General features: G+C 42.2%; 1 protein-coding gene and 1 non-coding gene across 2 annotated transcripts in view; both read left to right on the forward strand.

Annotated features, from left to right (window-relative positions):
• Positions 1–27,617, forward strand: part of KIF13B (kinesin family member 13B) — a 194,849-nt gene that overhangs the window by 35,008 nt on the left and 132,224 nt on the right. The window contains exons 2-3 of the mRNA XM_010840317.1: positions 19,899–19,911; positions 26,430–26,490. Coding sequence (XP_010838619.1) covers positions 19,899–19,911; positions 26,430–26,490 — 74 coding nt within the window. The remainder of the gene's footprint in view (positions 1–19,898; positions 19,912–26,429; positions 26,491–27,617) is intronic.
• Positions 290–362, forward strand: TRNAK-CUU. Its single transcript has one exon. It is a non-coding gene; the product is annotated as a tRNA-Lys (tRNA).

Consider the following 27,617-nt stretch of genomic DNA (forward strand, 5'->3'; position numbering starts at 1 on the left):
GCCTTGACTAGACGAACCTTTGTTGGCAAAGTAGTGTCTCTGCTTTTGAATATGCTATCTAGGTTGGACATAACTTTCCTTCCAAGGAGTAAGCGTCTTTTTTGGGGGGTACATGATCAAAAAAATTTTTGAAGACTATTCCAGGTATGAGTATACCTAGATTTATTAATCTTAGGCATATATTCATTGACTCTCTGAAGAAGATTTTAGCTTAAGATGTACCAGCTTTTTACCTCTTCTCCTACTGTTTGATTTTTATATTTAATTTCTTCTACCATCATTTCAGGCTGCCTGGCTAGCTCAATAGGTAGAGCATGGGACTCTTAATCCCAGGGTCATGGGTTTGAGCCCCACCTTGGGCGTATGCCCAAAGAATCTGCCTGCAATGCAGGAGACCTGGGTTCAGTCCTTGGGTTGGGAGGATCCCCTGAAGAAGGAAATAGCTATTTCCTTCAGTATTTCAGGAAATACTTCAGGAGTGAAGTATTTCCTTCACTCCAGTATTCTTGCCTGGTGAATTGCATGGACAAGGAGCCTGGTGGGCTACAGTCCATGGGGTTGCAAAGAGTTGGACACAACTGAGTGACTAACACTTTCACCCTTTCATAGTCATTTCTCTGGTGTTTTTACAGAATATATTAACTTGTACTTTCAACGTTGTCTCTTCATTCCTTGTTTACCAAGAAGAGATCCTGTCCTTCCCCCTTTCTATGTTATGTCCTCTTAGAGCCCACTTGCTTTATTCATAAGTTGACATTATTATATACATATATATATGTGTGTGTATCCATCCATCTTTCACTGGCTTCTCTGCCCATCCATCCGTCCGTCTATCCCTCTGTCTCAGTGCTAGACCAAATGATGTGTTAGATTTCCTGTCTTTCTCTGGGATTGTTATCACAACTGGTTCATAGGCTGTTTGATGGGGTTGTTCTAGCATAAAGTTAAAACAAATTTCTCTTTTTCTTAAATTCAGTCAGTTGCATCAGATTGTACCACATTTTAAACCATGACTCTCTTGAATAAGCTTTTTATTTTTCCTGTGGTTTTGTTTACTTTTAAACTCTGTCTTTGGTGATTTAGTCGCTAAGTTGTGTCCAATTCTTGTGATCCTATGGACTGTAGCCCGCTAGGCTCCTCTGTCCATGGAGTGAGTTCCATTTCCTTCTCCAGGGGATCTTCTGACCTAGGGATCAAACCCAAGTCTCCTGCATTGCAGGTGGATTCTTTTACCCCTGAGCCACCAAGGAAGCCCCAATTCTGTCTTCAGCATATTCTTAAGTTTTTCCCTTTCAGATCTTTAGCTATATGATTCTGTTAATTTCCTCCAAAGATCTTTGTCTCTGAGCCTTCTGTCTTAGTTACTCTCTAGATAACTGTTACCTGAAATTCAGTGGGAAGAATTAACATTTTCTGGCTCGTTTACATTTTTAGATCATGGTTTCTTAAGGAAACTGATAGTTTAGAGTCTAATGTGTAACAGTAAAGGAAGGACAAAACATTGACAGAGAATATACATAGGAAAAGTAGTATCTGGAGATGTGAGGGGGGGCTTTGAAGAGTAAAAGTGAAGTTGCTCAGTCATGTCCGACTCCTGGCGACACTGAACTGTAGCCCGCCAGGCTCCTCCGTCTATGGGATTTTCCAGGCAAGAATACTGGAGTGGGTTGCCGTTTCCTGCTCCAGGGGATCTTCCTGACCCAGGGATTGAACTCAGATCTCCTGCACTGCAGACAGACTCTTTACCATCTGAGCCACCAGGGAATCCCTGGAGAGGGATTATTTATCAGGAGAGATTTTATTTTAGACAGGATATAGTGATGGTTAACCTAACTCCTAGTCTGTCATTTCAGTAGACATTCGTTGGATACCTACAATCTGAAAGGGCTAAATTTAAGCGTTGAGATGAGAAGATGAAGGAGCTGGGTGGAGGCCAGGGTGGAGGCCTCTGGCTACTGGTGTACCTGTAAACAGTTCATACGATGTAGTGCCTGTTAGAAGGAAGCATATTCAAGGAATTCTGGGAAACTTGTGTTTTCAGCTTTAATTTCTGTAATTCTCTTATGCCTTCTGATAAGCATGATATAACTGTGCTCATAATGTCCCAAGACACAAGGGTATTTTAGATAGGAAACAGGTTTATGAACATCAGTGGGGATTCAGTTGTTACCCAAAAGAGAGAGGGAACAGGAAGAGATGATATTAAAAAATGCCAACAAACTTTACCATCTATTTTTAATGAGCGAGAGATTCGAATAATACAGCAAAGTACAATGAGCCATCTTGGGGGGATGTGTCTTGACAGCCCTCCGCCCTGGAAAAAAAAAATCATACTATTGCAAGTGAATTTTTGATAGATGGAAGATCTTAAAACTAGGCACTTAGTGCCTTATCGCCTCTGGACCAGCTCTTACTCTGGAGTTTTTTCCAAACTAGTTCACCGAGGAGAAGAATAAGACCTTTGCACCATCTTGCCTCCGTAGCCAAAAGGCATTCATCATCTCCTGCTTTTGCAATCTCTCTGTTGAGATTTTAGGAAATCCATACACAATATCCCCTCTTCACTTGGTACTTATTCTGTGCCAGGTCCTGTTCTAATCCCCATAGCGATCCCTGACATCGGTTCTCTTACTGTCTGCGTTTTACAGATAAGGCAAACTGGAGCACAAACTGGTTGGCTAAGTTTCTCAAGTCATGTAGTACACGGTGCAGTCGGGATTCAAAATCAAGCAATGTGATTCCCGAGCCCAGTCTCTTTACCACTGTAAACTATGAAAGGTATGAAGAAATACTGACTTAAACTTGTAGAATGCTTAAAAAATTTTTGGCAGTTTCAGCAGTTTTACACAAGCACATTTCTTAGGCAGGTCTCTCTCTCAGCTCTCTGGGAAATGGAAATACCGGTTAACATGTGGACATGTTGTCCTGTGTTGCTGACACACTTACGTATGGAGGTGAGTGAACAAAAGTAACGTGCAGGCATCCCTCCTGTACACAGTTCCTCTTCCTGGTGTGTGCAGAGTGAGTTTTAAACTTCAGTTCATATCCTCATTTACGGTTTTATTTCCAGGAGTCTAAATTTGCATTCAGAAGCTTCCAGTGTTTTTTTCTTTGTCCTTCAAACTAATGCATTCTAAGATTGCCACTGCTTTCTTTAAGACCGTTTAGTTCAGTTAAGAATACCCTAAATTCTGAAGCCATACTGCTTCTTAAGAGTTAGTTGGTTATATCTTGGAATATGAGATAACCAAAGGATGTAGGTGTGTTCTTTTCTAAGCCATTTCCCATGTTGTGAGTCATCCTTCTACCCCACTCTGTGTTGTACAAAAAGTGCTGTATTTGCCTGTTTGTTAGGTAGGCTTGACAAGTCTTCTGTACCTGCACCCCCTTGCAAATGTGCAACTTAGTCTCCTGGGACTACAACATATTTCCTTAAGGTTTGTTTGCCTATTCAGGAAACCAGACTTCATGAAGGAGAGAAGAACAGAAACAAAGCCTTGAAAAAACAATGCAGAGAAGGTTGAGCCATGAAAGAAGATTCAGGATTGATCTCACGTGACCTACATGTTTTTGATTGTGTCACTTCAGTGGAATATTGCTTCTGCCTTGGTTTGAATCTTTAATTGTTGACTTGAGCAAGCAGCTTGATCTTGCTGAGCCTGTTTCCTCACTTGTAAAATGAGGATAATGGAACCTATTCTTTAGGGTTGTTGTGGAGATTAAAGAAAATAATATGTGGAATGCAGTGTGGACCTGATAAGAGCACAAACCTGTATTGAATCTAGATCTGAACCCTCGTCTGTCTAGTTCCCAAGCCACGTTCTTTCCATACCACATAGGATATTGCCCGGTGGCCTGAAGCAGATTATGTGGGTGATTGCCTGGTTCCTGAAGTAGCAGAGAGGTTTGATGAGGTTAAGTGACCACTGGGATCACAAAGCTAAAGCAGGGCAGAATGAAAACTGAATGAAGGGTTTCTACTTGCTAGTGTCTACAACATCATGCCATGGAGACAGCGTCTTCCATATGATCTGTTATCTTATCAACTATATTGCAAGCTTCTTAGGGATTTCAGCTCTGAAGTCCTTGGTGCCATCCAGTTATAAGCCTGGAATAGTTAGACGCTCAAGGCTTAATGCAGTAAGGATGACTTGGGCACAATGACTCCCGTGTATGTTTTGAATCATTCAGTGTGGATATTAGAAATTAAATAAAATTTACTAAAATTTTTACATACTGAGCTTGATCCAAAAAAGACAGACCTAAATTTCAGATGGGCAGTTTTGCACGTATGGGTCATAAAACAAATAGCAAATATGAAGTTAAATTGATGCTGAGCATATGACCCAGCAGTTTTACTCTTAGGTGTCCAAGAAAGAGAAAAATTAATGTCTCCATAAAACCTATGAAGAAAATCAAAAGTGGTTAAAGAGGTAAAAGCAGTGAACGAAGTAATAATTAGAAACGGTCCAGAGGAATAAGCATGAATGAAAAGGCAACCGTGTGCATTGACCAGGAGTTTGTCATTTCTTAGGCGAGTCTAAAAGTAGGGATAGAGACTGGATTGTGAGAGTTCTTCTGTTCTTTTGAGTGAAATATAAACACATGTTAAGACTGTCAACCTCTTTGGTCATTGTGGACATACAAATTAATATCAGCAAGATGCCACATCACATCCACTTGAACAGCTGTAAATGTGAAGCAGACACTGCTAAGAGATGGCGAAGGTGTGGGGCACCTGTGGCTCTGACTTGCTGCTGGTGGGCATGTAACCTGCTGCACACACTTAGGAAAAAGGCGTGATTCTTTCCTGTAAAGACAGATACACACTTACCCTACAGGGCAGCAGTTCTTTGGTTAGGTGTCTATACTTGCATAGATTTGTAGAAATGAAAGTAAACGTCTGTACAAAGACTTGTTCTTGAATGTTCATAGCGGCTCTGTTCATCGTAGCCCTAAACTTGAAACAATCTGAAATGCCTGTCCACTGCCAGGAATAAAAATGAACAGGGAACTGATAAATGATGAACCTCACAGCATGCCCGAGTTTGGGAGTTCCCTGGTGGTCCAGTGGTCAGGACTCTGCTTCCACTGCAGGGGCACGGGTTCAATCCTTGGTCAGGGAAGTAAAATGCTGCATGCTGCACAGCGCCCCCAACAAACAAATGAACAAAATCACGCCTGAGTGATAGATACTGGATGCAAAAGACCACATATTGTATAATTTCATTTATATGAAATGTTCACAAAAGAAGGACTGAAAGCAGATATAGTTGTTAAGTGGTTGCTAAGGGCTGGGCAAAGGACTTGGGATTGAGTACAGCCAGGCTTGAGGAAACTTTCCAAAGTGACAGAGTTGTTCTTAAAGTAGATTGGGGTGGGGGGCTCACAACCCTGTACCTTTCCTAAAAGTCAGTGAATTGCTCCCTTAGAATGGATGACTTTATGGTATATAAATTATGATGTCAATAAAACTGTTAAAACTACATAGATATGTAGAATATATTAGATCTTAAAAACTGTTGCATTTTTAAAAGACAATAGCATTGGTAACTCTTAAGAAAATGCCAAGGTTTAACTGAAATCTCCCTTCTCTGCCATTTATTAGTACTTAACTCCTCATCCAGTCTTCCTTTAGCCGCCAGTTGAGAGCCAGTTTCTCCTGCTGTTAACCAGTTGGCTAGTTCAAGAAACGCGGGTTACTGTGCTGATGCATGTGGTTTAAGGAGTTCTTGCTGTCTAATGGGATTTCTGGCTTTTGCTGGTCCAGGCATATTTGGTTCCTCAAAATATCTATGTCTACAGCTTCTTTTCTTGAGCTGTGCTGTGCGACATGTGGGATCATAGTCTCCCAACCAGGGATCGAACCCCACACCCCCTGCATTGGAAGCACAAAGTCTTAACCGCTGGACCACGGGGAAGGCCCATACAGCTTCCTTCTTAGGCTGTGAAGTGTTAGCACTGCATGCTGGTGGCCTCAACTTATGCTTTAATTCTTAATCCTGTTCCAGCTTCCACATCCTCACCCTTTTCTTCAAGATCAAGGCTTTTGTTAATTCATTTTACCTTCCCTATTATTCCTTTGCCTATTAAAATCAACAGTGACAAGCATGGAAATGATGGAAGCATGGTTTATTTTGGGTGACATAAAGCATTTCTTTTGGGAAATGTTATGAGGTAAACAAACACAATTCCTGCTTCCAAAAAAAGCAAAAGGCTACATAATTGTACACTGAAGAATAGGTGTCTTTTTTTCCTTTGAATTTCAGGCTTTACTTTTAGTGAAAAAAAAAAGGGGGGGTAGACTATTTGTATCTGTGACATGTAGCAGTTAAAGTCAAGTTAGTTTTGGGAGAAGAGATGAATATTAATACTGTAATTAAACTTGATTGAAATACAGTTTCAAATTTGACTTGAAAGCTTACGGTGAAAGTACTCTATTCATCCTGTGACGTTTACTTTTGTAATTTTCTAAGTTATAGCCAAATATCGTATTTCTTATTGCTTTATTCTCTGGCATTTAGCATTATTTTAATATTTAATGATGTCTTCAGCACTTCCCTCTGAGGGTGCCCTGCATGAAGTTTCTTTTAATGAAGAACAGGAGTGTTGTGGTTCGTTAGTGATGTTCACCGTGTGCTTGACCTGGGAAAGTGGCTGGTTGAGTGCCTTGAATTTGCCACCAGAAGCTTGAATGTGTGCTTTGAAGCAGGCGGACACCAGTGTGAATCTTAATTCCATTTCCACTGGCTGTGTTAATTTCTGAATGCTGAGTAACTCAGATGTAACATGAGGATGTCTCATAGGATTGCTGTGATGAAAATGAAGTACTTAATATAGGACTTGGTGCTCAGTTATCATTCCATGAGAAAAAACTCTGTGAAGCTTGTATCTACATGATTCCATGTCCGAACAGTCCAAATTGAATGAGGGTATTGCCCCACTTCTCGTTGGTGTGAGCAAGACCTAGGAAACTCCTTGTGAGTTATTTACCCCTGGATCAGTTGGATCTTGGCTTGCTGTTGAGCTTTGTTAGATCGGGGCCAGAAGAGTCCTTATTGTAGGGCAAGTGTAGCACACTACTCCTGGAGAAGGCAATGGCACCCCACTCCAGTACTCTTGCCTGGAAAATCCCATGGACGGAGGAGCCTGGTAGGCTGCAGTCCATGGGGTCGCTAAGAATCGGACACGACTGAGCGACTTCACTTTCACTTTTCACTTTCATGCATTGGAGAAGGAAATGGCAACCCACTCCAGTGTTCTTGCCTGGAGAATCCCAGGGACGGGGGAGCCTGGTGGGCTGCCGTCTATGGGGTCGCAGAGTCAGACACGACTGAAGCGACTTAGCAGCAGCAGCACTACTCCTCAACCATGACCTTTCTGGGCTCTAAACCCAATGCCTCCTGGTGTTCAAGAAGATCTTTCCGTTGTGGCTGGTTGTACCTCTTCTCTGAGCCCTGAAGACTGTTCAGTGTACAGCAGCTTCTCCCACAGTAGTTATTTCCTGGATGGTTTTATGGCCCTTTGGGGCCTTACCTTCTGTATGTGCCGTTTAGCACTGAGTCAAACATGGAAGGAAACTCCTTGCAGATTCCTAGAATTCTTCCTCTGGGTTGCTTCCTTTTCTCTGGCCAGCAAATTCCCACTGCCTCAGCTCTTCAGTCTCCACCATCTCCGCTCAGGCCACCATGTCCTGCCTTGGGTTTCCTCTTGGTGTCCCAAGCATCTGTAGGTAGGAAGCCTGGGCAGTTGTAGGGCCCAGCTCACTTGCTTTCCTTCTCTCTGAGTTATTCCCCCACACTGCCTCTTATCCATTGTCTGAAAACATTTGCTCCGCGTCTTTTGTGCAGTTTTCTTGTCTATGGCGTGAAAGGTAGAGCCAGTTATTCTGTCACGGCTAGAGTTTTGGACTTATGTCGAGCAGTGATCCTATAGCAGACAGCTTGGTGGCTCAGATGGGAAGGAGTCCGCCTGCAATGCAGGAGACCTGGGTTCAATTCCTGGGTCAGGAAGATCCCCTGGAGAAGGGAATGGCCACCTACTCCAGTATTGTTGCCTGGAGAATTCCATGGACAGAGGAGCCTGGTGGGCTACAGTCCATGGGATTGTGAAAACACGACTGAGGACAAGGAAAAAGATCACTTGCATTTTTTTATTTTGAATCACCATTGTCAGAAAAAGCCTCAGGGGTCCATTTTAATAAATATCTTAAGACCAAATGTTTCCTTTTCAGTTGTTTAGTAGCTAAGTCATGTATGACTCTTGGGATCCCATGGATTGTAGCCCACCAGGCTCCTCTGTCTGTGGGATTTCCCAGGCAAGAATACTGGAGTGGTTTGCTGTTTCTGACTCAGGGATCAAACTCGAATCTCTTGTGTCTCCTGCATTGGTAGGTCGATTTTTTACTGTGCCTTCTGGGAAGCACATTACTCCTCTTTTTAAAAAGTGAGATGTAATTGATTTTTACCATTATATTAAGTTTCAGAACATTATATTAAGTTTCATCATGATTTGATGTTTGTATATATTGCAAATTGATCACCACAATAAGTCGTTAAAACTATATCCATCACCACACATAGTTACAATTTTGCGTGTGTGTGTGAGATGAGAACTTTTAAGATCTATTCTTTTAGCAAATTTCAAATATATAGTACTCTGTGTCTTGATTACACTTCTTATTCATTCCTTGGTCCACTGTAGTCTGAAATACTGATCCCACTGCTTCCTGGCTCTCACAGGGCAGGTCAGTGATCCTTTAAGTGCTGACCCTGGATCCTTTTCAGCTCCACCAGCTAAGACAGAGCAGATGCGAGGCTTATCACCTAGATACCCACCCAAAGCTTGTAACGAATCTTGCTGATGAGCTGTAAGGAAACAGAAGTGACTTGGAGTGTCTTGTGAGCTATGTTATATCCCACTCAGGGTTTCCTCTGTCGTTGTTGTTCAGTTGCCAAGTCCTGTCCGACTCTTCTTGACCCCATGAACTGCAGCACACCAAGCTTCCCTGTCCCTCACCCTCTCCCGGACTTTGCCCGAGTTCATGTCCATGGAGTCTGTGATGCCATCCAATCATCTCATTCTCTGTCATCCCCTTCTCCTCCTACCTTCAATCTTCCCCAGCATCAAGATGTTTTCCAATGGGTTGGCTCTTCACATCAGGTGGCCAAATTACTGAAGCTTCAGCATCAATCCTTTCAACGAATATTTAGGGTTGATAATCACGATGGTGTGATCACTCATCTAGAGCCAGACATCCTGGGATGGGAAGTCAGGTGGGCCTTAGGAAGCATCACTACGAACAAAACTAGTGGAGGTGATGGAATTCCAGGTGAGCTATTTCAAATCCTAAAAGATGATGCTGTGAAAGTGCTGGACTCAATATGCCAGCAAATTTGGAAAACTCAGCAGTGGCCACAGGACTGGAAAAGGTCAGTTTTCATTCCAATCCCAAAGAAAGGCAATGCCAAAGAATGCTCAAACGACCGCACAATTGCACTCATCTCACAGGTTGCACAGAGTCGGACACGACTGAAGCGACGTAGCAGCAGCAGCAGCACACCCTAGTAAAGTAATGCTCAAAATTCTCCAAGTTAGGCTTCAATAATATGTGAACTGTGAACTTCCAAATGTTCAAGCTGGATTTAGAAAAGGCAAAGGAACCAGAGATCACATTGCCAACATCCGTTGGATCATTGAAAAAGCAAAAGAGTTCCAGAAAAACATCATCTTCTGTTTTATTGACTATGCCAAAGCCTTTGACTGTGTGGATCACAGCAAACTGAGCCACCTGGCAGCCCTCATAACTTCACATTAGTTACAGTATTAGGTCTGTAGGCTCTAGTCTCATCTGTGGAGAGAAGCCTGGCTTCTATTTTGTTCTGTTTCTAGAAGCATTTTTGCTTTTGTTTCAAGTATATTCTGAGTAGTTGCTGTGTATTTGTATGTTAGTCGCTCAGTCATGTCCGACTCTTTGTGACCCCATGGGGTATAGTCCACCAGGCTCCTCTGTCCATGGAGTTCTCCAGGCAAGAGTACTAGAGTGGGTTGCCATTCCCTTCTCCAGGGATCTTCCAGACCTAGGGATTGAACCCCAATCTCCTGCATTGGAGGCAGATTCTTTACTGTCTGAGCCACCAGGGAATCTGGTGCTAAATGGAATTCTAATTACTAGTCTAAAAGGTATATTACTGTATATGTCTAATAGTTAAGACTTTTTGGGTGAGTGTCAGGAATTACAGAGAGCCTGGGACAGGGTAAATCAGGAGCTAACTTAGCTACTGAGCAATTGAGACAAGCTCATCTGCTGCTGCTAAGTCACTTCAGTCATGTCCGACTCTGTGTGACCCCATAGACGGCAGCCCACCAGGCTCCCGTCCCTGGGATTCTCCAGGCAAGAACACTGGAGTGGGTTGCCATTTCCTTCTTCAGTGCATGAAAGTGAAAAGTGAAAGTGAAGTCGCTCAGTCATGTCCGACTCTTCGCCTCCTCATGGACTGTAGCCTACCAGGCTCCTCCGTCCATGGGATTTTCCAGGCAAGAGTACTGGAGTGGGGTGCCATTGCCTTCTCCGGACAAGCTCATCACGTCTTGGTAAATTCCAGCAAGCGCTGTGGAATGCCTACTTAATGTCAGGTGCTGGGGAAGTGGAGGAGAATGAAACTACTCTTTGCTCTCTGGAGCTTAAAGTCCAGGAGGAGGCAACACAGCCATAGTACTTGCTGAGAAAAAGAAGGCCTAAGAGATGTGATAGTTCCTAAAAGAGGACAGAGAAGGTGACTGTTTTCTGAAGGACAAGAAGGTTATCACTAGGGCAAAAAGCGGGAGAGGTACACAGGTAGCCAAAAGTAAAATGTCACCACGCCTGCAGGACCGACAGCTACAAGTGAAGCGAGTAGTAGTTGGGGGAGGACAGGTGGGAAAAGGTGATGTTGTGAAGAGCTTTTCTTGCTTACAGCTTTCTCCCCCTTTTTCACTTTATTTTTTTCATAGTACTTATTACACATTCATTCATTCATTCTGTTGTAAAAGAATTTAAGCTCTTAGCATTTTTAAAAAAAATTAATTTGTTTTAATTGGAGGCTAATTACTTTACAATATTGTGGTGGTTCTTGCCATCCATTGACATGAATCAGCCACGGGTGCATGTACCTCTCCCCCCCATCCTGAACCCCCCTCCCACCTCCCCCTCTATTCTTGCCCTCTGGGTTGTCCCAGAGCCTATTTTACAGAGTGAAGTAAGTCAGAAAGAGAAACACCAGTACACTACATTAACGCAAATGTATGGAATTTAGAAAGACGGTAACGATGACCCTATGTGTAGGACAGCAAAAGAAACATAAATGTAAAGAAAAAGCTCTTAGGATTTTTTAAAAAACCTCTTGGCCCCTGTATGTGGGATCTGAGTTCCCCAATCAGAGATTGAGCCCGCACCCCGTACATTGGCAGTGCGCAGTCTTAACCAGTGGGCTACCAGGGAAGTCCTGCCCTTAGGATTTTGTGCAGCGCAGTTTCTCTAGCACCACAATTAGCATCTGGCTTTTAGCAGGTACTCAGTAAATATTGCTGAGTGAAAGAGTGAATTTGGGAAGGAAAGGGGATGGGTTGGAGAGACATTTCACGGATGAAAACCATATCCTCAGGAAAGCGGTAAACGCTGCAGTCTTCAGTTAGTTAACCGAGCAGTTTAGACCTTTGTGAGTAGTGAAGTGTTGAGCTGGAGAATGCTTGGAAATTGAATTTCTGCATAAGGAAGTTAAGTCTATAAGGAAGTTAAAGAAATATTTGCTAAGCAGTGAGTTTGGGGAGTAATTATAGTAATGGGTTAGAAATTTTAGTTTTTCTCAACCCGCTGGCTGACTTGAACCTCAGATTAACATTGAACCGTGGATCAACCTCACAGTAATGACGGACCTAACATTCTTGATGCAGGAATGTAGGTGCACCAGTATTTTGTGTTTCTTTCCCCCACTTGAAGCCCCCAGGCTTTCCAACTTTAAGTCTGAATTGTAGACCTACCACTGCTTATAGTGAGGACAGGAACTTCACCTTAAGCTCTGTTTCATAGCTACTGTTGGCTCAGTGGTAAAGAATCCACCTGCCAATGCAGGAGATGTGGGTTTGATCTCTGGGTTGAGAAGATCTCCTGGAGAGGGAATGGCAGCCCACTGTGGTATTCTTGCCTGGAAAATCCCATGGACAGAGGGGCCTGGCTGGCTACAATCCATGGGTCACAATGAGTCGGACATGACTTAGTGACTAAACAGCAACAATTGTTCCAGGTGACATTTGCGTTTAGGATTCCTTTTTGGGATTTGATACTTAGGATTCTTTGTTGGGATATTAAAGGGGACTGTATTCTGTACTAGGGTGGGGAGAATCTGTAGGGCAGTCCTCATCAGATTGTGGTGGCCCTTGATTTTAGGTTCTTGGGATAGATTTGGAAACATTGTCTTTAGTGGTATGAATTTGTAGGTCTCTGTTTTCTTTGAGTGTGAAGAAAACCCTCTTCTGCTTTCTTCATGCTGCTGCCGCTGCTGCTAAGTCGCTTCAGTCGTGTCCTACTCTGTGCGACCCCATAGACGGCAGCCCACCAGGCTCCCCCGTCCCTGGGATTCTGCAGGCAAGAGCACTGGAGTGGGTTGCCATTTCCTTCTCCAATGCATGAAAGTGAAAAGTGAAAGTGAAGTCGCTCAGTCGTGTCCGACTCTTAGTGACCCATGGACTGCAGCCCACCAGGCTCCTCCGTCCATGGGATTTTCCAGGCAAGAGTACTGGAGTGGGGTGCCATTGCTTTCTTCATAGCAGGAATTTAAAACTCAGCCATGTGGAAGGCACAGCAGTTCAGGTCTAGCCAGGGGCTGCATGTGCACATTTAGGCCTAGCGTTTCCACATCTTCTGAATTTTCAGAAGGATTCTAATGTGAAATCTTCTGATTTTCTGTTTTTGGTCAGTATTGTGAGGATTAAGTAAAATATAGCTGTGAGCTGTACTGCCTGTGAACACTGAGTATGTGCCCTCTGGTTTGGAGCCTGACATATGGCTCTGGGTCTGAAAGGGTAAGAGAACTGGAGAGTTAATTTCATACTCAGTAAAAAAAAAAAAAAAAAATTTTCCAGAGAAATCTAATCACATTAATCCATTCAGGGAAACTAGAGATATATAGACTCATAAAATTGAAAACCAGCGATAACCAAAAATACTGAAAGAAAGAAAAATTTATAAGCATTTTCTTGGAATGAGTGCTTCAATAATCTATCCTAATCTCTGTGTACACCTTGATGTTATTTTCACATCTAATTTTTACAATGAATGTGTATTTCTCTGTTAACATGGCATGTGAAACGTATTTTATTAAACCCACAAATGAATCAGGATTAATATAATTCTTTGGTCAGATTTTAAAGTTTCTTGTAGTAAAAGTGGGCAGTGAATTAAAATTTACTCTACTAGTGTGTTTGACAGATGAGAAGAAGCAGGTGATTTGCAAATGATTAATTAATAGTGTATTCTTTGGTGCAATTTCAATATATGGTAATTTGAAATTATGGAATTTATTAACTTGAGTTTTCATCTCTCTAAAGTTCTGTAATTGGGAAATATGCCACTTGTGCTTCAGTGACTGTGTTCTTGGAATGTCCCTCTGTTCTCAACCAAGTACAGTTTGTGTGGGTGGAAGATTTTAATAGACAATTGTCAAAACTGTCTTTTCTCTAGATGTAAAGACGTTTCTCTGAGGATGTATATTAGAGGTTGTGACTTGAATGCGCTTCCTGTCTCTTAGGCGCCCCCTCTCCCCCACCTTCTGGGATACTCGGCGCCACTCATTTCTGACCTTTCCTTGTCTTCAGTGAATGTGCTTTCTGTGTTTGTGTAATATGTTTCATGTATAATTATCTCCTAGTTTCATTGAAGATAGAATTTGTTTCTTGTTTCCTTTTTTGTTTGGGGGATGATTTTAGGGAGCCTGGATGGTGGTGGAAATGTTTTTATTCTATCAGGAGTATTGTGAGTGAGAGTAACATGAGTGACTTGACTTAGATTGGATGTTTAGGAAAGATACATGTAGAGAAATGATAAGCTAAGAAATGACAAATGAGTTTAGCCTCAAGATTTCAAGGTTGGAAAAAACCCACGAGTGAAAGCCCGTAGACCAGGAAGCTTGTGTACACTGGGCCAATTAGAAGAAGGCCAGTGAGGGTGAAAGGAAGATGGTCCTAGATGTGGTTGAGATAGAAGGCAGGCCAGGTCACCTAGGGATTGTAAACATTCACTAAATAAGCAGAAAGCCTTGTGTTGGACACTGATAAACCCTGGAAGACACACTCTGTCCTTCAGAAGCTTGTAGTCTAGTTGGGGAGATAATCCATTTATATTAATATTAGTTTATATCATGTGACATTGATAGGTAATACATGGTCTGTAGGGAGTTTTTGCTAATAGAAATGGGGAAGGAAGACTCGCTTTTGCTTGGGGTTCTGGGAGATGTAATTTGATCTGAGCTTTTCCTGCGTGAGTAGCATTTGAACAAATAGAGTTGTCAGAGGGGGTGGCTTTACCTGAATGCAGGCTTGTGGGATGCAGGAAGACACTGGCTCGCTGGAGAGGTGGGACCTTCTAAGGCAGTCGCGTGGGAGGTGATGCTCGACCTATAGCTCGGATGCACTGGTGCTCTGCACCGTGTCCCTGATAGAAGTACTGAAATATAACGTGTCGAATGCCTAATGTTGGCTTTCCCATTGTAAACACAGAGCTGCACAAGTAATCCAGTGTAACTTCTCATTCCTACTTCAACATCCTCATCAGACACTTTCTGTTCTCTCTCCAGATAACTCCACTAATGGCGAGCTGGCTGTTTAACGCAGTGCTAATTACTCTTCTGTTAAAGAGCTCTCCCTTGTTTTCTTTTTAACTTTCTTCCATAGATCCTACCTGAGGTGGCATCCTATCGTCTTTTAGTCTTCCCTGGTCCAGGCTACATATTTCTATTCTTTGATTTATTCTTTCACTGGTATCATTTTTAAAACCCCCCTACATCCAAATACTATTCTCCAGAAAACTTTATCAATGATGCTTTAAAGTTTATTCTTCACAATTGAATGTAGTATTCCAGTTTTTGAGGAAACAATGGCTAGGGCTTTTAATTGTCCATCTTAATGTTAGCCAGATAAGTAGAGACTGATAAGCTTCCTCTATGAATCTTGTCAATGTCTGAATTTTTAGTCAGGTCAGCTTTATTCCCGACGTGAAAAAGACTGACAGTGGGGGAGGGGCGACAAAGAGAAATGAATGATCGTCACACAGATTGTTGTTTGGTTGCTGGTACTGCCAGCTTAAGTCCAGAAAGGAAACAATATCATTATGTACTATGGCCGTATTAGAATAAACTCTTTGTGATGTAACACAGCCGTTACAGAGTGGATTGGAGAGGGATCTTATTAAAACAGATTCCAGATGTTGCAAATTGTGAGAGTTTCAGAAACTTAAATCTTTAAAATTAATAGAGTCAATGAGATCTGGACGTCATGTTTGATTTTGGTAGTTGATAGCAGTAATTGATTTGTAACTCATCGTTCTGGTATAGCTTGTTTTACACATAACACAGTACTGTCTGGCTAATTTTTGGACTCAAAATTTATTTTTGTCATGGTCAGAAGTTTTAATAAAAATTTCCAAATTTATATAAAGTCGTCACTAAGTTTCTTCTTATTGTGGCAGTCTAAGATTAGGACTATAATTCAGTTTAATTTTATGGTGTACTTTATTATTGAAAAGTGAGCATAAGCCGCTAACCCAGGCCAGTAAAAAGAAAGAGGTGAGTGGCTTATTCATAGAAATAGTTCTATCCAAAATATGTAATCAAATCATTTGCTGTTTCCCGAGCCACCCTCTTTCTAAATAACATATCTTCGTATGTTGCTTCACCTGGGCTGTTAACATCTTAGTGACTAGACCGCATTTGGGGAACAGTAATTGTGTGCAAGATTCATCAATGGTCACTGAAAAAAGCTACAGTGGGAAAACTAGTAATGTTACAGTGGAAAGGTGGATACATGTGTAACATGATCAGAGCTACCATCATCAGTAGTAGATCTGGATATCATCACATGCCTTCTGGCATTTTAAAAAAATCGAAATGTTGATTTACAGTATTTCAGGTGTACAGCCAAGTGATTCTTTTCCATTATGGGCTATTAACAAGATCCTGAATATAGTTCCCTGTACTGCGCAGTAGAACCTTGTTGTTTATTTTGTATACAGTAGTGTATATTTGTTGGAGAGGGGAGTGGCAACCCACTCCAGTATTCTTGCCTGGAGAATCCCGTGGACAGAGGACTCTGGCGGGCTGTAGTCTATAGGGTCGCGTAGAGTTGGACACAACTGAGGCGATTTAGCAGTGTTTGTTAATCCCAGATTCCCTATTTGTACACCCCTCTTCACTTTTGGTGACCACAGTTTGTTATCTGTGCCTGTGAGTCTATTTCTGTTTTGGAAATACACTCATTTGTGTCATTTTCAAGACTCCACATATAAGTGACACCACATGATGTTTGTCTTTCTCCTTCTGACTTAGTTCACTTAGTGTGAGAGTCTCCAGGTCCACCATGTTGCCGCACGTGGCGTTATTTAATTCTCTTTTATGGCTGAGTAATATCCCACTGTATATATGTACCTCATCTTCTTTATCCATTCATCTGTTGATGGACATTTAGGTTGCTTCCATATGTTGGCTATTGGAAATAGTGCTGCTGGGAACATGGGGTGCATGTATCTTTTCAGATTAGAGTTTTTCTCGTGTCTGGTTGTATGCCCAGGAGTGGGATTGCTGGATCATATTTTAGTTTTTTAAGGAACCTCCATACTGTCCTCCATAGTGATGGCCTTCTGTTATTGATGTACTTAGAAAGGGCTTCTGTGGTGCCTGCCACAATGCCTAACCTGAATTTAGTCTGGAGGAAGCATTAGACAGACCTGTAGTGAGCACATTCTACAGAATAACTGCCTGGTACCCTTCAGGTGTCAGGGTTATGAGAGACACACCGCCCCCAGTTGGAGGAGGCATGGCAACTCCATGAATGTGTGATCCTGAACCAGAAAAAGGACATCAATGAGGGCAGTTGGGAAGAAATTTATATGAGGTTTGCTCTAGATTATTTCATAAATCTTGTGTTGATGGTTAATTACCTGGTTTTGATCACTGTAACTGCAGTTTTAATAAGACGTTATCATTTGGGGGATAGGGTGAAGGGTACACAGGAGTTCTTTGTAGTATTTTTGGAACTTTTTGTAAGTGAATTTAACAACAACAAAAATTCAGAAATTCAGACTCTCATCCTTCTACTTTATGCCATCTCTCTGGTCAAGGGACTGATTTTCTTTGCTTCCTAAATCTCTAGTGTGATCTAGATAGCTGAGGTTTCTAAATAAGGGATTTTGAGGTAGTGAGGCATTGCCTTATCCGATTGCAGCTACAAGTTGAAAGGTTTTGTTTAATTAATTAATTTACTTATTTATTTTTGTACAGAGCTGTAATTACATCTTTGGGTTTCCAGTGACTCCAGGTTATTTGAGCATTGCTGTTGTAGCCACCAGGAGCCATAGCTGGAAACTTAGCTCTGTAATTAATTTACTGGTTTGTTTCTCTTTTTATTATCATGTTCTGGATTCAGGTTAGTCCCACAGATTGTTCTGCTGTGTGTCATATATTGTTGAATTTCGTATTTGTCAATTGTCTTTTAGGAAGAGCTGGTTTTTGTATAAAAATATTTTACCTAAAATGGAAATATCACGCTGAACATCTTATTTTTCCTCCCAGCAAAGATGGTCTGGAGTTTTTATAAATATAATGAATAAGTAAACTTACACCGGCATAAGCACCACACGGTGGCCTTTTATTGGGTAATAATTGGGATGGAGGAAATTAATACATTGGGAAATGTTTCTGTTACCGGGAGCAGTTGTTAATGTATGACTCACAGATTCTTAAGTCTAGGAGAAACTTGACGAGGTGTTTTGACCAGTGTGGCGAAAGAAGAAAACATGGACTTGGGAATCGGAAGACCTACTTTCGAATCCCAGATCTGTCACTGATTATTATTGTGACTTGGACAGGGCATTTAACTCTTCGGAGCCTTCAGTTTCTCATCTGTAAAACTGGAATGATAATAGCACCTTTCAAAGTTACTGTGAAGATTCAGCGAAGTAGCTTGCAGCATATTGGGTTGGCCCCAAAGTTCCTTTGGGTTTTCCCAAAGGAACTTTTGGGCCAAGCCAATACCTGACCTCACACAGGCATCTCATATATGCTGGTTCTGTTCTTACCTTCAACTGGGTTTATAACTGGGCCTTCTGAAATTGATGAGATTCTGCTTTGTTTATAAAGACCTACAAAAAGGTGGTAGCATATGTCAGTCACCTCTGCTGGTGTTTCCCAAGTCTTTTTGTTGGGAAGTTTCCCCAATATCTCCTATCCCAGAGAAATTATTATGTGCTAGTCACATTGGCTGTTACTCCAAAATCTGTTAGACAGGGGTCGCTCATTTGCTGCTTTCCTTGGCGTTTTAGTGTTCAGACCTGAAATCTTTCCATACAAATGAATATTAAATTTAAAAGGAAATCTTATACAACAAAGGCACAAGATGTCCAGACAATTGAAAGAAAGCGTTTCCGTGCACCATTTTCTTTCAAGTTGCAGGTCTGACTTGGCTTTTTGATTCTCTGAAAGACCAGTTGTTCCTGTGGTTGTGGAGTGAACATCATTGTTTTTATGAGTTAACATGGAAATGTTTAGGGCTGAAGGGGCATGTCTGTACCTTATCCTCAGGGGTGTGTGTGTGTGTGTGTGTGTGTGTGTCTGTACCTTACCCTCAGGGGTATGTGTGTGTGTGTGTGTGTGTGTGTGTGTATCTCTGCACAAGAGCGGGGAGAAGGACAGGGAGAACGACATGGCAGTTGTGACTGTGTTAGCAGTTGGTGAGCTTAGTGAGGGGAGCTCTTTGTGCCTTTCTTACAGCTTTTCTCTAAGTTTGTTGTTGTTGTGTAGTCTGTAAGTTGTGTCCAACTCTTTTGTGATCGCATGGACTGCAGCCCACCAGGCTCCTCTGTCCATGGGATTTCCCAGGCAAGAATACTGGAGTGGGTTGCCATTCCCTTCTCCAGGGGATCATCCGCACCCAGGGATGGAACCTGAGTCTCCTGCATCTTCCACTTTGGCAGCTGGGTTCGTTACCACTGAGTCACCAGGGAAGCCCTTCTCTGAGTTTAACTATCTCAAAATTATACTGGATTAAGTTATATTCTTATTCTCTGAGGAGATGTAAGCCAGAGGCATTTTCAGAGGAAGGGAGGTTGAAGGCACCTGAGTCAGCATAGAGAAATAAGTAGTAAGTGAGTAATTCAGTTAGTAGTCACTCACTGGCAAAAAATTAGTTCCTTTAACCTGTTTTTCCTTAGAACAGAACTTTTTTTGTAGAAGGTCCTCTAGAGAGAGAGTAAGCTGCTGCTTTATCAGAGCGAAGGAAACTACTTGGAAGTGCAATCAGATGCTAAGAAGTAAAGGATATTTTTCTATTTACAAGTCATAGACAAGGATAAGCAAAATGGAGAAGGCAGAAATATTAGGACTTTAAAAATTATCTAGTGCTCAAACAATCTTTCTTCTACCTGAAAGATACAAGTTAGTTCTCTATAATTAGCATTCTAACTTACTAGTTAGTAGACATTAATTATCCTTTATTTCAAGTTGCTGTTTGATTTCAAAGTTAATATTTTGTGTTCTTAATAAATATCAAATAAATATTTATTAGCATTTTACCCTTCAAAAGGCATCTTCTAACTAACAAATATTTTTACACTCTTTTCTTTCATGTCAATGATGACACCTCTTTTGGGAACTCAGAAGCCAACCAAAGGTAAGAGATTTGGTTCATTACGGAATGCTTGTTCGAGTTGTATGTGTGTATTTTTTTGTACTGGTATTTTCTTCTGAAAAATAAAAATATTCTCTGTCACTTTTAAAATGAAAAAAATAACGCAAGCCGTCAGCCTATTCATAAATCCAAAGCCATTTATTGGCTTAAGAAGGACTGGAGGTTTATGGAAAAGCTGTTTTTGTACTTTGACCAACTCTGGCCAGCCTCCTGGCAACTACAACACAGATTCCTTTTGTGCCCTGCTGGTCACCACAGATTGGCTGGGAACTTCTCGTTCCAAACTGCGGTCAGAACCAGTACTAGGCAGACTCATCCATGGTGCTCCTGGGACAGCGGGGGACACACTCTCAGGCCAACAGAAACCTGCCCTGGCCCACAGCTTCCTCCGGGAAACGTGCTTTCATCCTAGCTTTGAGCCCAGATTCTCAAGAAACTTCGGTTCCCGTGTCTCTTAGGAATGCAGTTGTGCCAGAGTAGGGACGAGGACTGTGTTTTTGTATTGATCATTCTTGGGAACTTTCCAGGAAATTTATATTTTTATCTACCGTCTTGGAGTTTTGTTTTAGAATCTGTGGTGGAACAGTAATTCCATTCAATATTACTGTTGCTGAAGTATGTATAGACTTGGCTATTGGGACTCTGAATGAGTAAAAAAAAAAAGTAATATGGCACTGACTTCTTTATACATAACAGAACTAATTTTATCAGTTTTAGCTTTTGTGTGAAAAGGTGGCTGGCTTATCTTTGTTTTCTTTTTTTTTCTGATGGAGCAGAGGCTGGATATTGAAGTAATGATGTGAAGAAACATTACGTGACTGTTTTAAAAATATTCATGTTTTATTTAATTCAACTCTATCTTACCGTTTAGAGAAAATGTGTTGATGTCAAAGATGTGGAAGGGCCAATACTACATTCTTAACAGTGGTTCCCTCTAAGGAGAAATATGTTTGGTGAATGGGAGACCTTTATTCTTTATGCTTCTGTGTTATTTGCCTTGCTATAATGAATGTGTGTTTCTTCTCTGTTACTTGAAAAGAAATTTTTTAAAAAAATAAGGAAAAAAATGTTTATTTAGGGGGAAAAAGGGGAGCTTGTCTGCTTTAGGAAATCCATGGCTGGAAGATACCTGTAATAATTTACAAAACAGCTGAAAGTTAAAGAGGACCTTTCAGTGTTGTTAGTAAACAAGACCTTAACATTCCTAGTTCCCGCCTTTGTACCAGGCTCTGGCGTCTTCCTGTTACTGAGGAGAAGAGCTCAGTAACAGTAACTCTGTGATGAAGGGCCTGGTGTGAAGCAGCGTGGGTCCTAAGTCGCTCAGTTGTGTCTGACTCTTTGTGACCTTATGGACTGTAGCCCTCCAGGCTCCTCTGTCCATGGAATTCTCCAGGCAAGAATGCTGGAGTGGGTTGCCATGCTCTCCTCCAGGGGATCTTCCCAACCCGGGCCTTGAACCCATGGTTCTGAAGTCTCCTGCCGGCGGGTTCTTTACCACCAGTGCCACCTGGGAAGCCCAGGTGGGGAGCAGACGTGGGCTCCAAGGCTGAGTTCAGCTGCCAGCTCCCCACACCTGTTAGCCACTTCTTTGTATCCTAGGGGCTCCTGTGTAATATTAGCTGTTGCCATTACTTCTCTACTGGAATTGAGAAAAAGAATTGTTAAAGAAATCCCTAAATTTAAAAAAGAAAAGAAAAACCTGTAGTAATAGGGAGAAGAGAGCAATGTAGAGTCTGATCTTTGAGAAGTGCACTCGGATGGTTCAAGTGTGAGCTAAGCTTATAAGCAAGCAAAGACTTGGGATGGTCTCTACTTAACATTGGTAAGAGCAGAATCAAAAAAAGTGATAAGACATGAGAGCTGAAAGCTGCAGCAGAAGAAACTTAATATGAGCTTCACATTGTATTTAATCTCACCCTGCTGACAGGTGTACTTTGAAAAGCAACTCCCACCGGAAATTTTGATCCACAGTCCTTTAGGACCATCTTCCTTCTTCTTTCTTTCCTCTCCCTATTGTTGTTCAGTCGCTAAATCATCTCTGTCTCTGTGACCCCATGGACTGCAGCATGCCAGGCTTCTCTGTCCTCTGCTGTCTCCCAGAGTTGCTCGACATGAGTCGATTGAATGAGTGATGGCATCCGACCATCTCATCCTCTGTTGCCCACCTCTCCTCCTGCCCTCAGTCTCTCCGAGCATCAAGGTCTTTTCCAATGAGGCAGCTCTTCACTTCAGGTGGCCAAAGTACTGGAGCTTCAGCTTCAGCATCAGTCCTTCCAATGAATAAGTCAGGGTTGATTTCCTTTAGGAATGACAGGTTTATTGCCTTGCAGTCCAAGGGACTCTCAAGAATCTTCTCCAGCACCACAGTTCAAAAGCATCAATTCTTCGGTGCTCATTTTTCTTTATGGTCCAGCTCTCACATCCATACATGACTACTGGAAAAACCATAGCTTTGACTAGACGGACCTTTGTTGGCAAAGTGATGTCTCTGCTAAGTTTGTCATAGCTTTTCTTCCAAGGAGGAAGCATCTTTTAATTTTATGGCTGCAGTCACCATCTGCAGTGATTTGGGAGCCCAAGAAAATAAAAACTGTCACTGTTTCCACTTTTTCCCCATCTTTTTGCCATGAGGTCATGGGATCGGATGCCATGATCTTAGTTTTTTTGAATGTTGAGTTTTTAAGCCAGCTTTTTCACTCTCCTCTTTCACCCTTATCAAGAAACTCTTTAGTTCCTCTTCATTTTCTGCCAGTGGGGTGGTATCATCTATATATCTGAGCTTGTTGATATTTCTCCTGGCAATCTTGATCCTGCTTGTGTTTGATCCAGCCTGGCATTTTGCATGATGTACTCTACATGTAAGTTAAATTAGCAGAGTGAGAATATACAGCTTTGATGTACTCCTCTCCCTGTTGGGGAATTGCTGACATAGTGAGCCTTGACTGCTGATAGACACATGGTTAGCTCTGGGGAAATGTTGAGGATTAGTATTGTACGACATAGTGCTGAGGCTGGGTGGTAGTTGCTGGTCTCCACGCCTCCCACCTCTCTGGGGGTGTTGTCAGATACTGAACTTCCGTAACCCTTTTTATCCTTGCTTCGGCATAACTGTCCCACCCCAGGGAACAAATGCCTGGTGTCACTGTTTTGCACAGATGTGGGTGTTCTGATCCTTCCTTGCGCTAAAGGTATTTCTAGCCAGTCATCTAGTTGGTTGCCCCCAGGCCGCAACCACTCATCTAACTTTCCCCTGGCATCCTCCCGGAGCTTCTCTCAGCTTTGCAGCCATCTCCTCCAGCAGCTATTTGCCCTGTGCTCTCCCCATGGTCCCCACCCAACTCTACCTGCCATCCGTCTCATTGCAGCTGTGTTTCAGGGTTTCTCAATTTCTGGTCCACATATCGGCGAGCAATCTGACTTTCAAAAACTCGCTCTACTTGCTTCCTTTCTTTCCCTTTTTGGCTCTTTACCTCACTCCCACCATCATTTTGAATTAATTTCAGGTGGAGGTGAATATAGGCATGCATACTTCATTTACCAACCTAATCTAATTTCCTTATTTAAAAAACTTAACTCTTAGGTTTAGGGTCCAGACAGCCTTGTGAGTTCACATAGAAACATTCTTCTGCCAACTCCAAACTCAGATCAGGGACAGATAACATATTTAAAATATTGAAAATCATGTCCTTGTATTCAGAAACAACATATGTCACTTCGAGGGCTTGCAGAAGGCTGGGACTGAATTAGTGTGTTTACTGGGCCTTGAGATCAGACTCAGGTCCTCTGAGGTGCAGCCCTTGCAGACTAGAGGGGGCCCTGATGTGTGGTTGAGGACCTGAGAAGTTCATCCATGTGAAAACTGATTTGGGTAAGGCTCCATCATGAAAGAAGGCTTAAAAAAGGCTTTTGGCCACCAGATCAGATCAGATCAGTCGCTCATTCGTGTTCGACTCTGCGACCCCATGAATCGCAGCACGCCAGGCCTCCCTGTCCATCACCAACTCCCAGAGTTCACTGAGACTCACGTCCATCGAGTCAGTGATGCCATCCAGCCATCTCATCCTCTGTCGTCCCCTTCTCCCCCTGCCCCCAATCCCTCCCAGCATCAGAGTCTTTTCCAATGAGTCAACTCTTCGCATGAGGTGGCCAAAGTACTGGAGTTTCAGCTTTAGCATCATTCTTTCCTAAGAAATCCCAGGGCTGATCTCCTTCAGAATGGACTGGTTGGATCTCCTTGCAGTCCAAGGGACTCTCAAGAGTCTTCTCCAACACCACAGTGCAAAAGCATCAATTCTTCGGCGCTCAGCCTTCTTCACAGTCCAACTCTCACATCCATACATGACCACAGGAAAAACCATAGCCTTGACTAGACGAACCTTTGTTGGCAAAGTAATGTCTCTGCTTTTGAATATGCTGTCTAGGTTGGTCATAACTTTCCTTCCAAGGAGTAAGTGTCTTTTAATTTCATGGCTGCAGTCACCATCTGCAGTGATTTTGGAGCCCCAAAAAATAAAGTCTGTCACTGTTTCCACTGTTTCCCCATCTATTTCCCATGAAGTGGTGGGACCAGATGCCATGATCTTCGTTTTCTGAATGTTGAGCTTTAAGCCAACTTTTTCACTCTCCACTTGCACTTTCATCAAGAGGCTTTTTAGTTTCTCTTCACTTTCTGCCATAAGGGTGGTGTCATCTGCATATCTGAGGTTATTGATATTTCTCCCGGTAATCTTGATTCCAGCTTGTGTTTCTTCCAGCCCAGCATTTCTCATGATGTACTCTGCATATAATTTAAATAAACAGGGTGACAATATACAGCCTTGACCACCACTGAGCTAATTGGGCTTCCCTGGTGGTTCAGATGGTAAAGAATCTGTCTTCAATGCAAAAGACCTGGGTTCCATCTCTGAATTGGAAAGATCCCCTGGAGAAGGGAATGGCAACCCACTGCAGTATTCCTCCCTGGAGAATTCCATGGACAGAGGAGCCTGATGGGCTACAGTCCATGGGGTCACAGAGTTGGACATGACTGGCCATGCACACATATGCATACTGAGCTTATTTCTGTATAAATAGGAGGGAATAGAGACACTGGGCTTTGAAAAGACCCAGACCTGGGCTTCAGTAGCTAGGAGTGGCAGTGTAAAGGTGGCCAAAGGAAGGGGAAACAAACAGGCAATCACGTAAACCATAAAACAAGCTCCCAATTCAGATGTGCTAGCAAACTAACCTATAAAGCCAAGAGGAAAACTGTCATCAGGAAGTGAGGCAGCACACTCAAAGTGGAAGGGTTTGAAGGGCAAACTGAAATGAATTGAAAAGTAATTACCCTTAAAACTTTTTAAAGAGTAAATTATTGAACATGAACTCCAAAAAATTTTAACTATAATCAGTGAAAAATCCTTAAAAGATGGCTTTAAAGAAGAGCATATTTTAGAAAGTAAGAAGCATAAGAGGTCAAGGCAAAGCGTTTGTGGTGCCTCACAAAGTAGCGTCATACATTACCAGTGTTTCCATCGTATGGTCTTCCTACCTTTTGTGTGTGTCGATTATTGTACACAAGAGGGATCGTGGTCCAGACTTTTCATGTGCTGTGTTAGTTGCTCAGTCGTGCTTCACTCTTGGCGACCCCGAGGACTGTAACCCTGCAGGCTCCTCTGTCCATGGGATTTTCCAGGCAAGAATACTGGAGTTGGTTACCATGCCCTCCTCCAGGAGAACTTCCCAACTCAGGGATCAAACCCAGGTCTCCTGCATCCCAAGTGGATTCTTTACTGTCTGAGCCACCAGGGAAGCCCCTCCTCTATGTTCTTAAAGCTACATAGTATGTTGACTATGGGTGTGTTATAGTTTATTTAAAGAATGTGCATTTTCAGTGTGCTGTGATAATCATCTTTACATTTTTTTTTGTTTTCTCTGAAGAGTATTAAGACTGTAGAGAATACATAAAAACAAGAAAACAAAGATATCGGTAATCTTCCCACACAGCAATGAACTTCATATATGTAACTGTGTGATTAATAGCCGTCACAGTGTACATATTGCTTTGTAGCCTCCCCCTTTTCACATCACATTGTACAGAGTTTTCATGTGAATTCAAGGTCTATATTATGTACAGGGTTCTTTGTCTTTGTAAGACTGTCCTGTAAATAACTAACCTCCATTGTAAGACAGGGAGTTGTTTTTATTTCAGTATTATGAACCATGTTATCAGAGTTAGACCATTGTTATAACATCATGAATATGTTACAGTTTTCTTAAAAAACATTTACTTTTAATTGATGGGTTTACAGTATGGGTTTACTTTCTGTCACATGTCAATATGAATTAACTATAGGTGCACATATGTCCCCTCCCTCTTGAATCTCCCTCCAGCCTCCCACCCATTCCCACCCCTCTAGGTTGTTAGAGAGCCCCAGTGTGAGTTCCCTGAGTCATGCAGCACATTCCCATTGGCTACATTTTGTTTTTAACACATACTTCATTATTTTTATTTTCAACAGGTATTTGCATATGATCACTGTTTCTGGTCTATGGATGAATCTGTCAGAGACAAGTATGCAGGTAAGAGTCCAGCATCCTGTGAACTACTGATAATATAGACAGGTATTTTAACATGTTTTCTATACAGTTTCATGGTAGTATAATTTTAACAACTATACAGTGACCTTCCTCCAGTCTTTGCTATTAGAGTGTTTACCTTAATTGGGAAATGGGAGATTAACAGTGCACTGTTGGTGATGTAAGATGATGAAGTTAGATGAAAGGGTTCATAGCCGAGGTTTTCTTAAACGAATGCCGGGCCTCACATGGGACCATAGCATGCAATAGCCACGTCGCTTCCCTTAGATGTTGGTGATGTGGTCAAGAGAGGCAGCTTGGTGAAATGAAAGAACTCTAGCCAAGAAGGAAAGGAAACCCTGAGTTTAATCCAAGCTCCGGTCCTGATTGTCTCTTTGAATAAATCTCTTAGGCTTTCAGTGTTCCTGTTTCCTCTTTAGTGGAGATGAATATGCCATATTCTCTCCAAATTTGTTCTGGGATTCTGTTCTTTTATTCTCCTCAGTGATGACTGTCTCAGGCCCCTTTTCACTACAAGTTTAAAACTATAGCGACTGCCAAATTTAATTAAAAAAAAAATCTAAACAAGACTACAGTGGCAGCCTTATATTTTCTTTATTCCTGATTGCTTGTGACACCTGTTTTCTAAGAAATCTTTTAAATATTGAATGTCTATTGACCTTTATCGTGAGAAACAGTTCATTCTACAGCTGTTTCAAAAAATTGAGGTTAATTTGGGCTGGCTGGGCCCTTTGATGACTTTAAGGATAGCTTCAGGGAATTCCCTGGTACGGCAGTGGTTAGGATTCCATACTTTCACTGTTGAAGGCCTTGATTTGATTGCGGATCACCATGATCCCACACGGAGAAGGCAATGGCACCCCACTCCAGTACTCTTGCCTGGAAAATCCCATGGATGGAGGAGCCTGGTAGCTGCAGTCCATGGGGTCACTAAGAGTCGGACACGACTGAGCGACTTCACTTTCACTTTTCACTTTCATGCATTGGAGAAGGAAATGGCAACCCACTCCAGTGTTCTTGCCTGGAGAATCCCAGGGACGGGGGAGCCTGGTGGGCTGCCGTCTGTGGGGTCGCACAGAGTCGGACACGACTGAAGCGACTTAGCCTGT

This window comes from Bison bison, unplaced genomic scaffold (genome assembly GCF_000754665.1).
Source record: "Bison bison bison isolate TAMUID 2011002044 unplaced genomic scaffold, Bison_UMD1.0 scf7180017864143, whole genome shotgun sequence".
Taxonomy (NCBI): domain Eukaryota; kingdom Metazoa; phylum Chordata; class Mammalia; order Artiodactyla; family Bovidae; genus Bison; species Bison bison.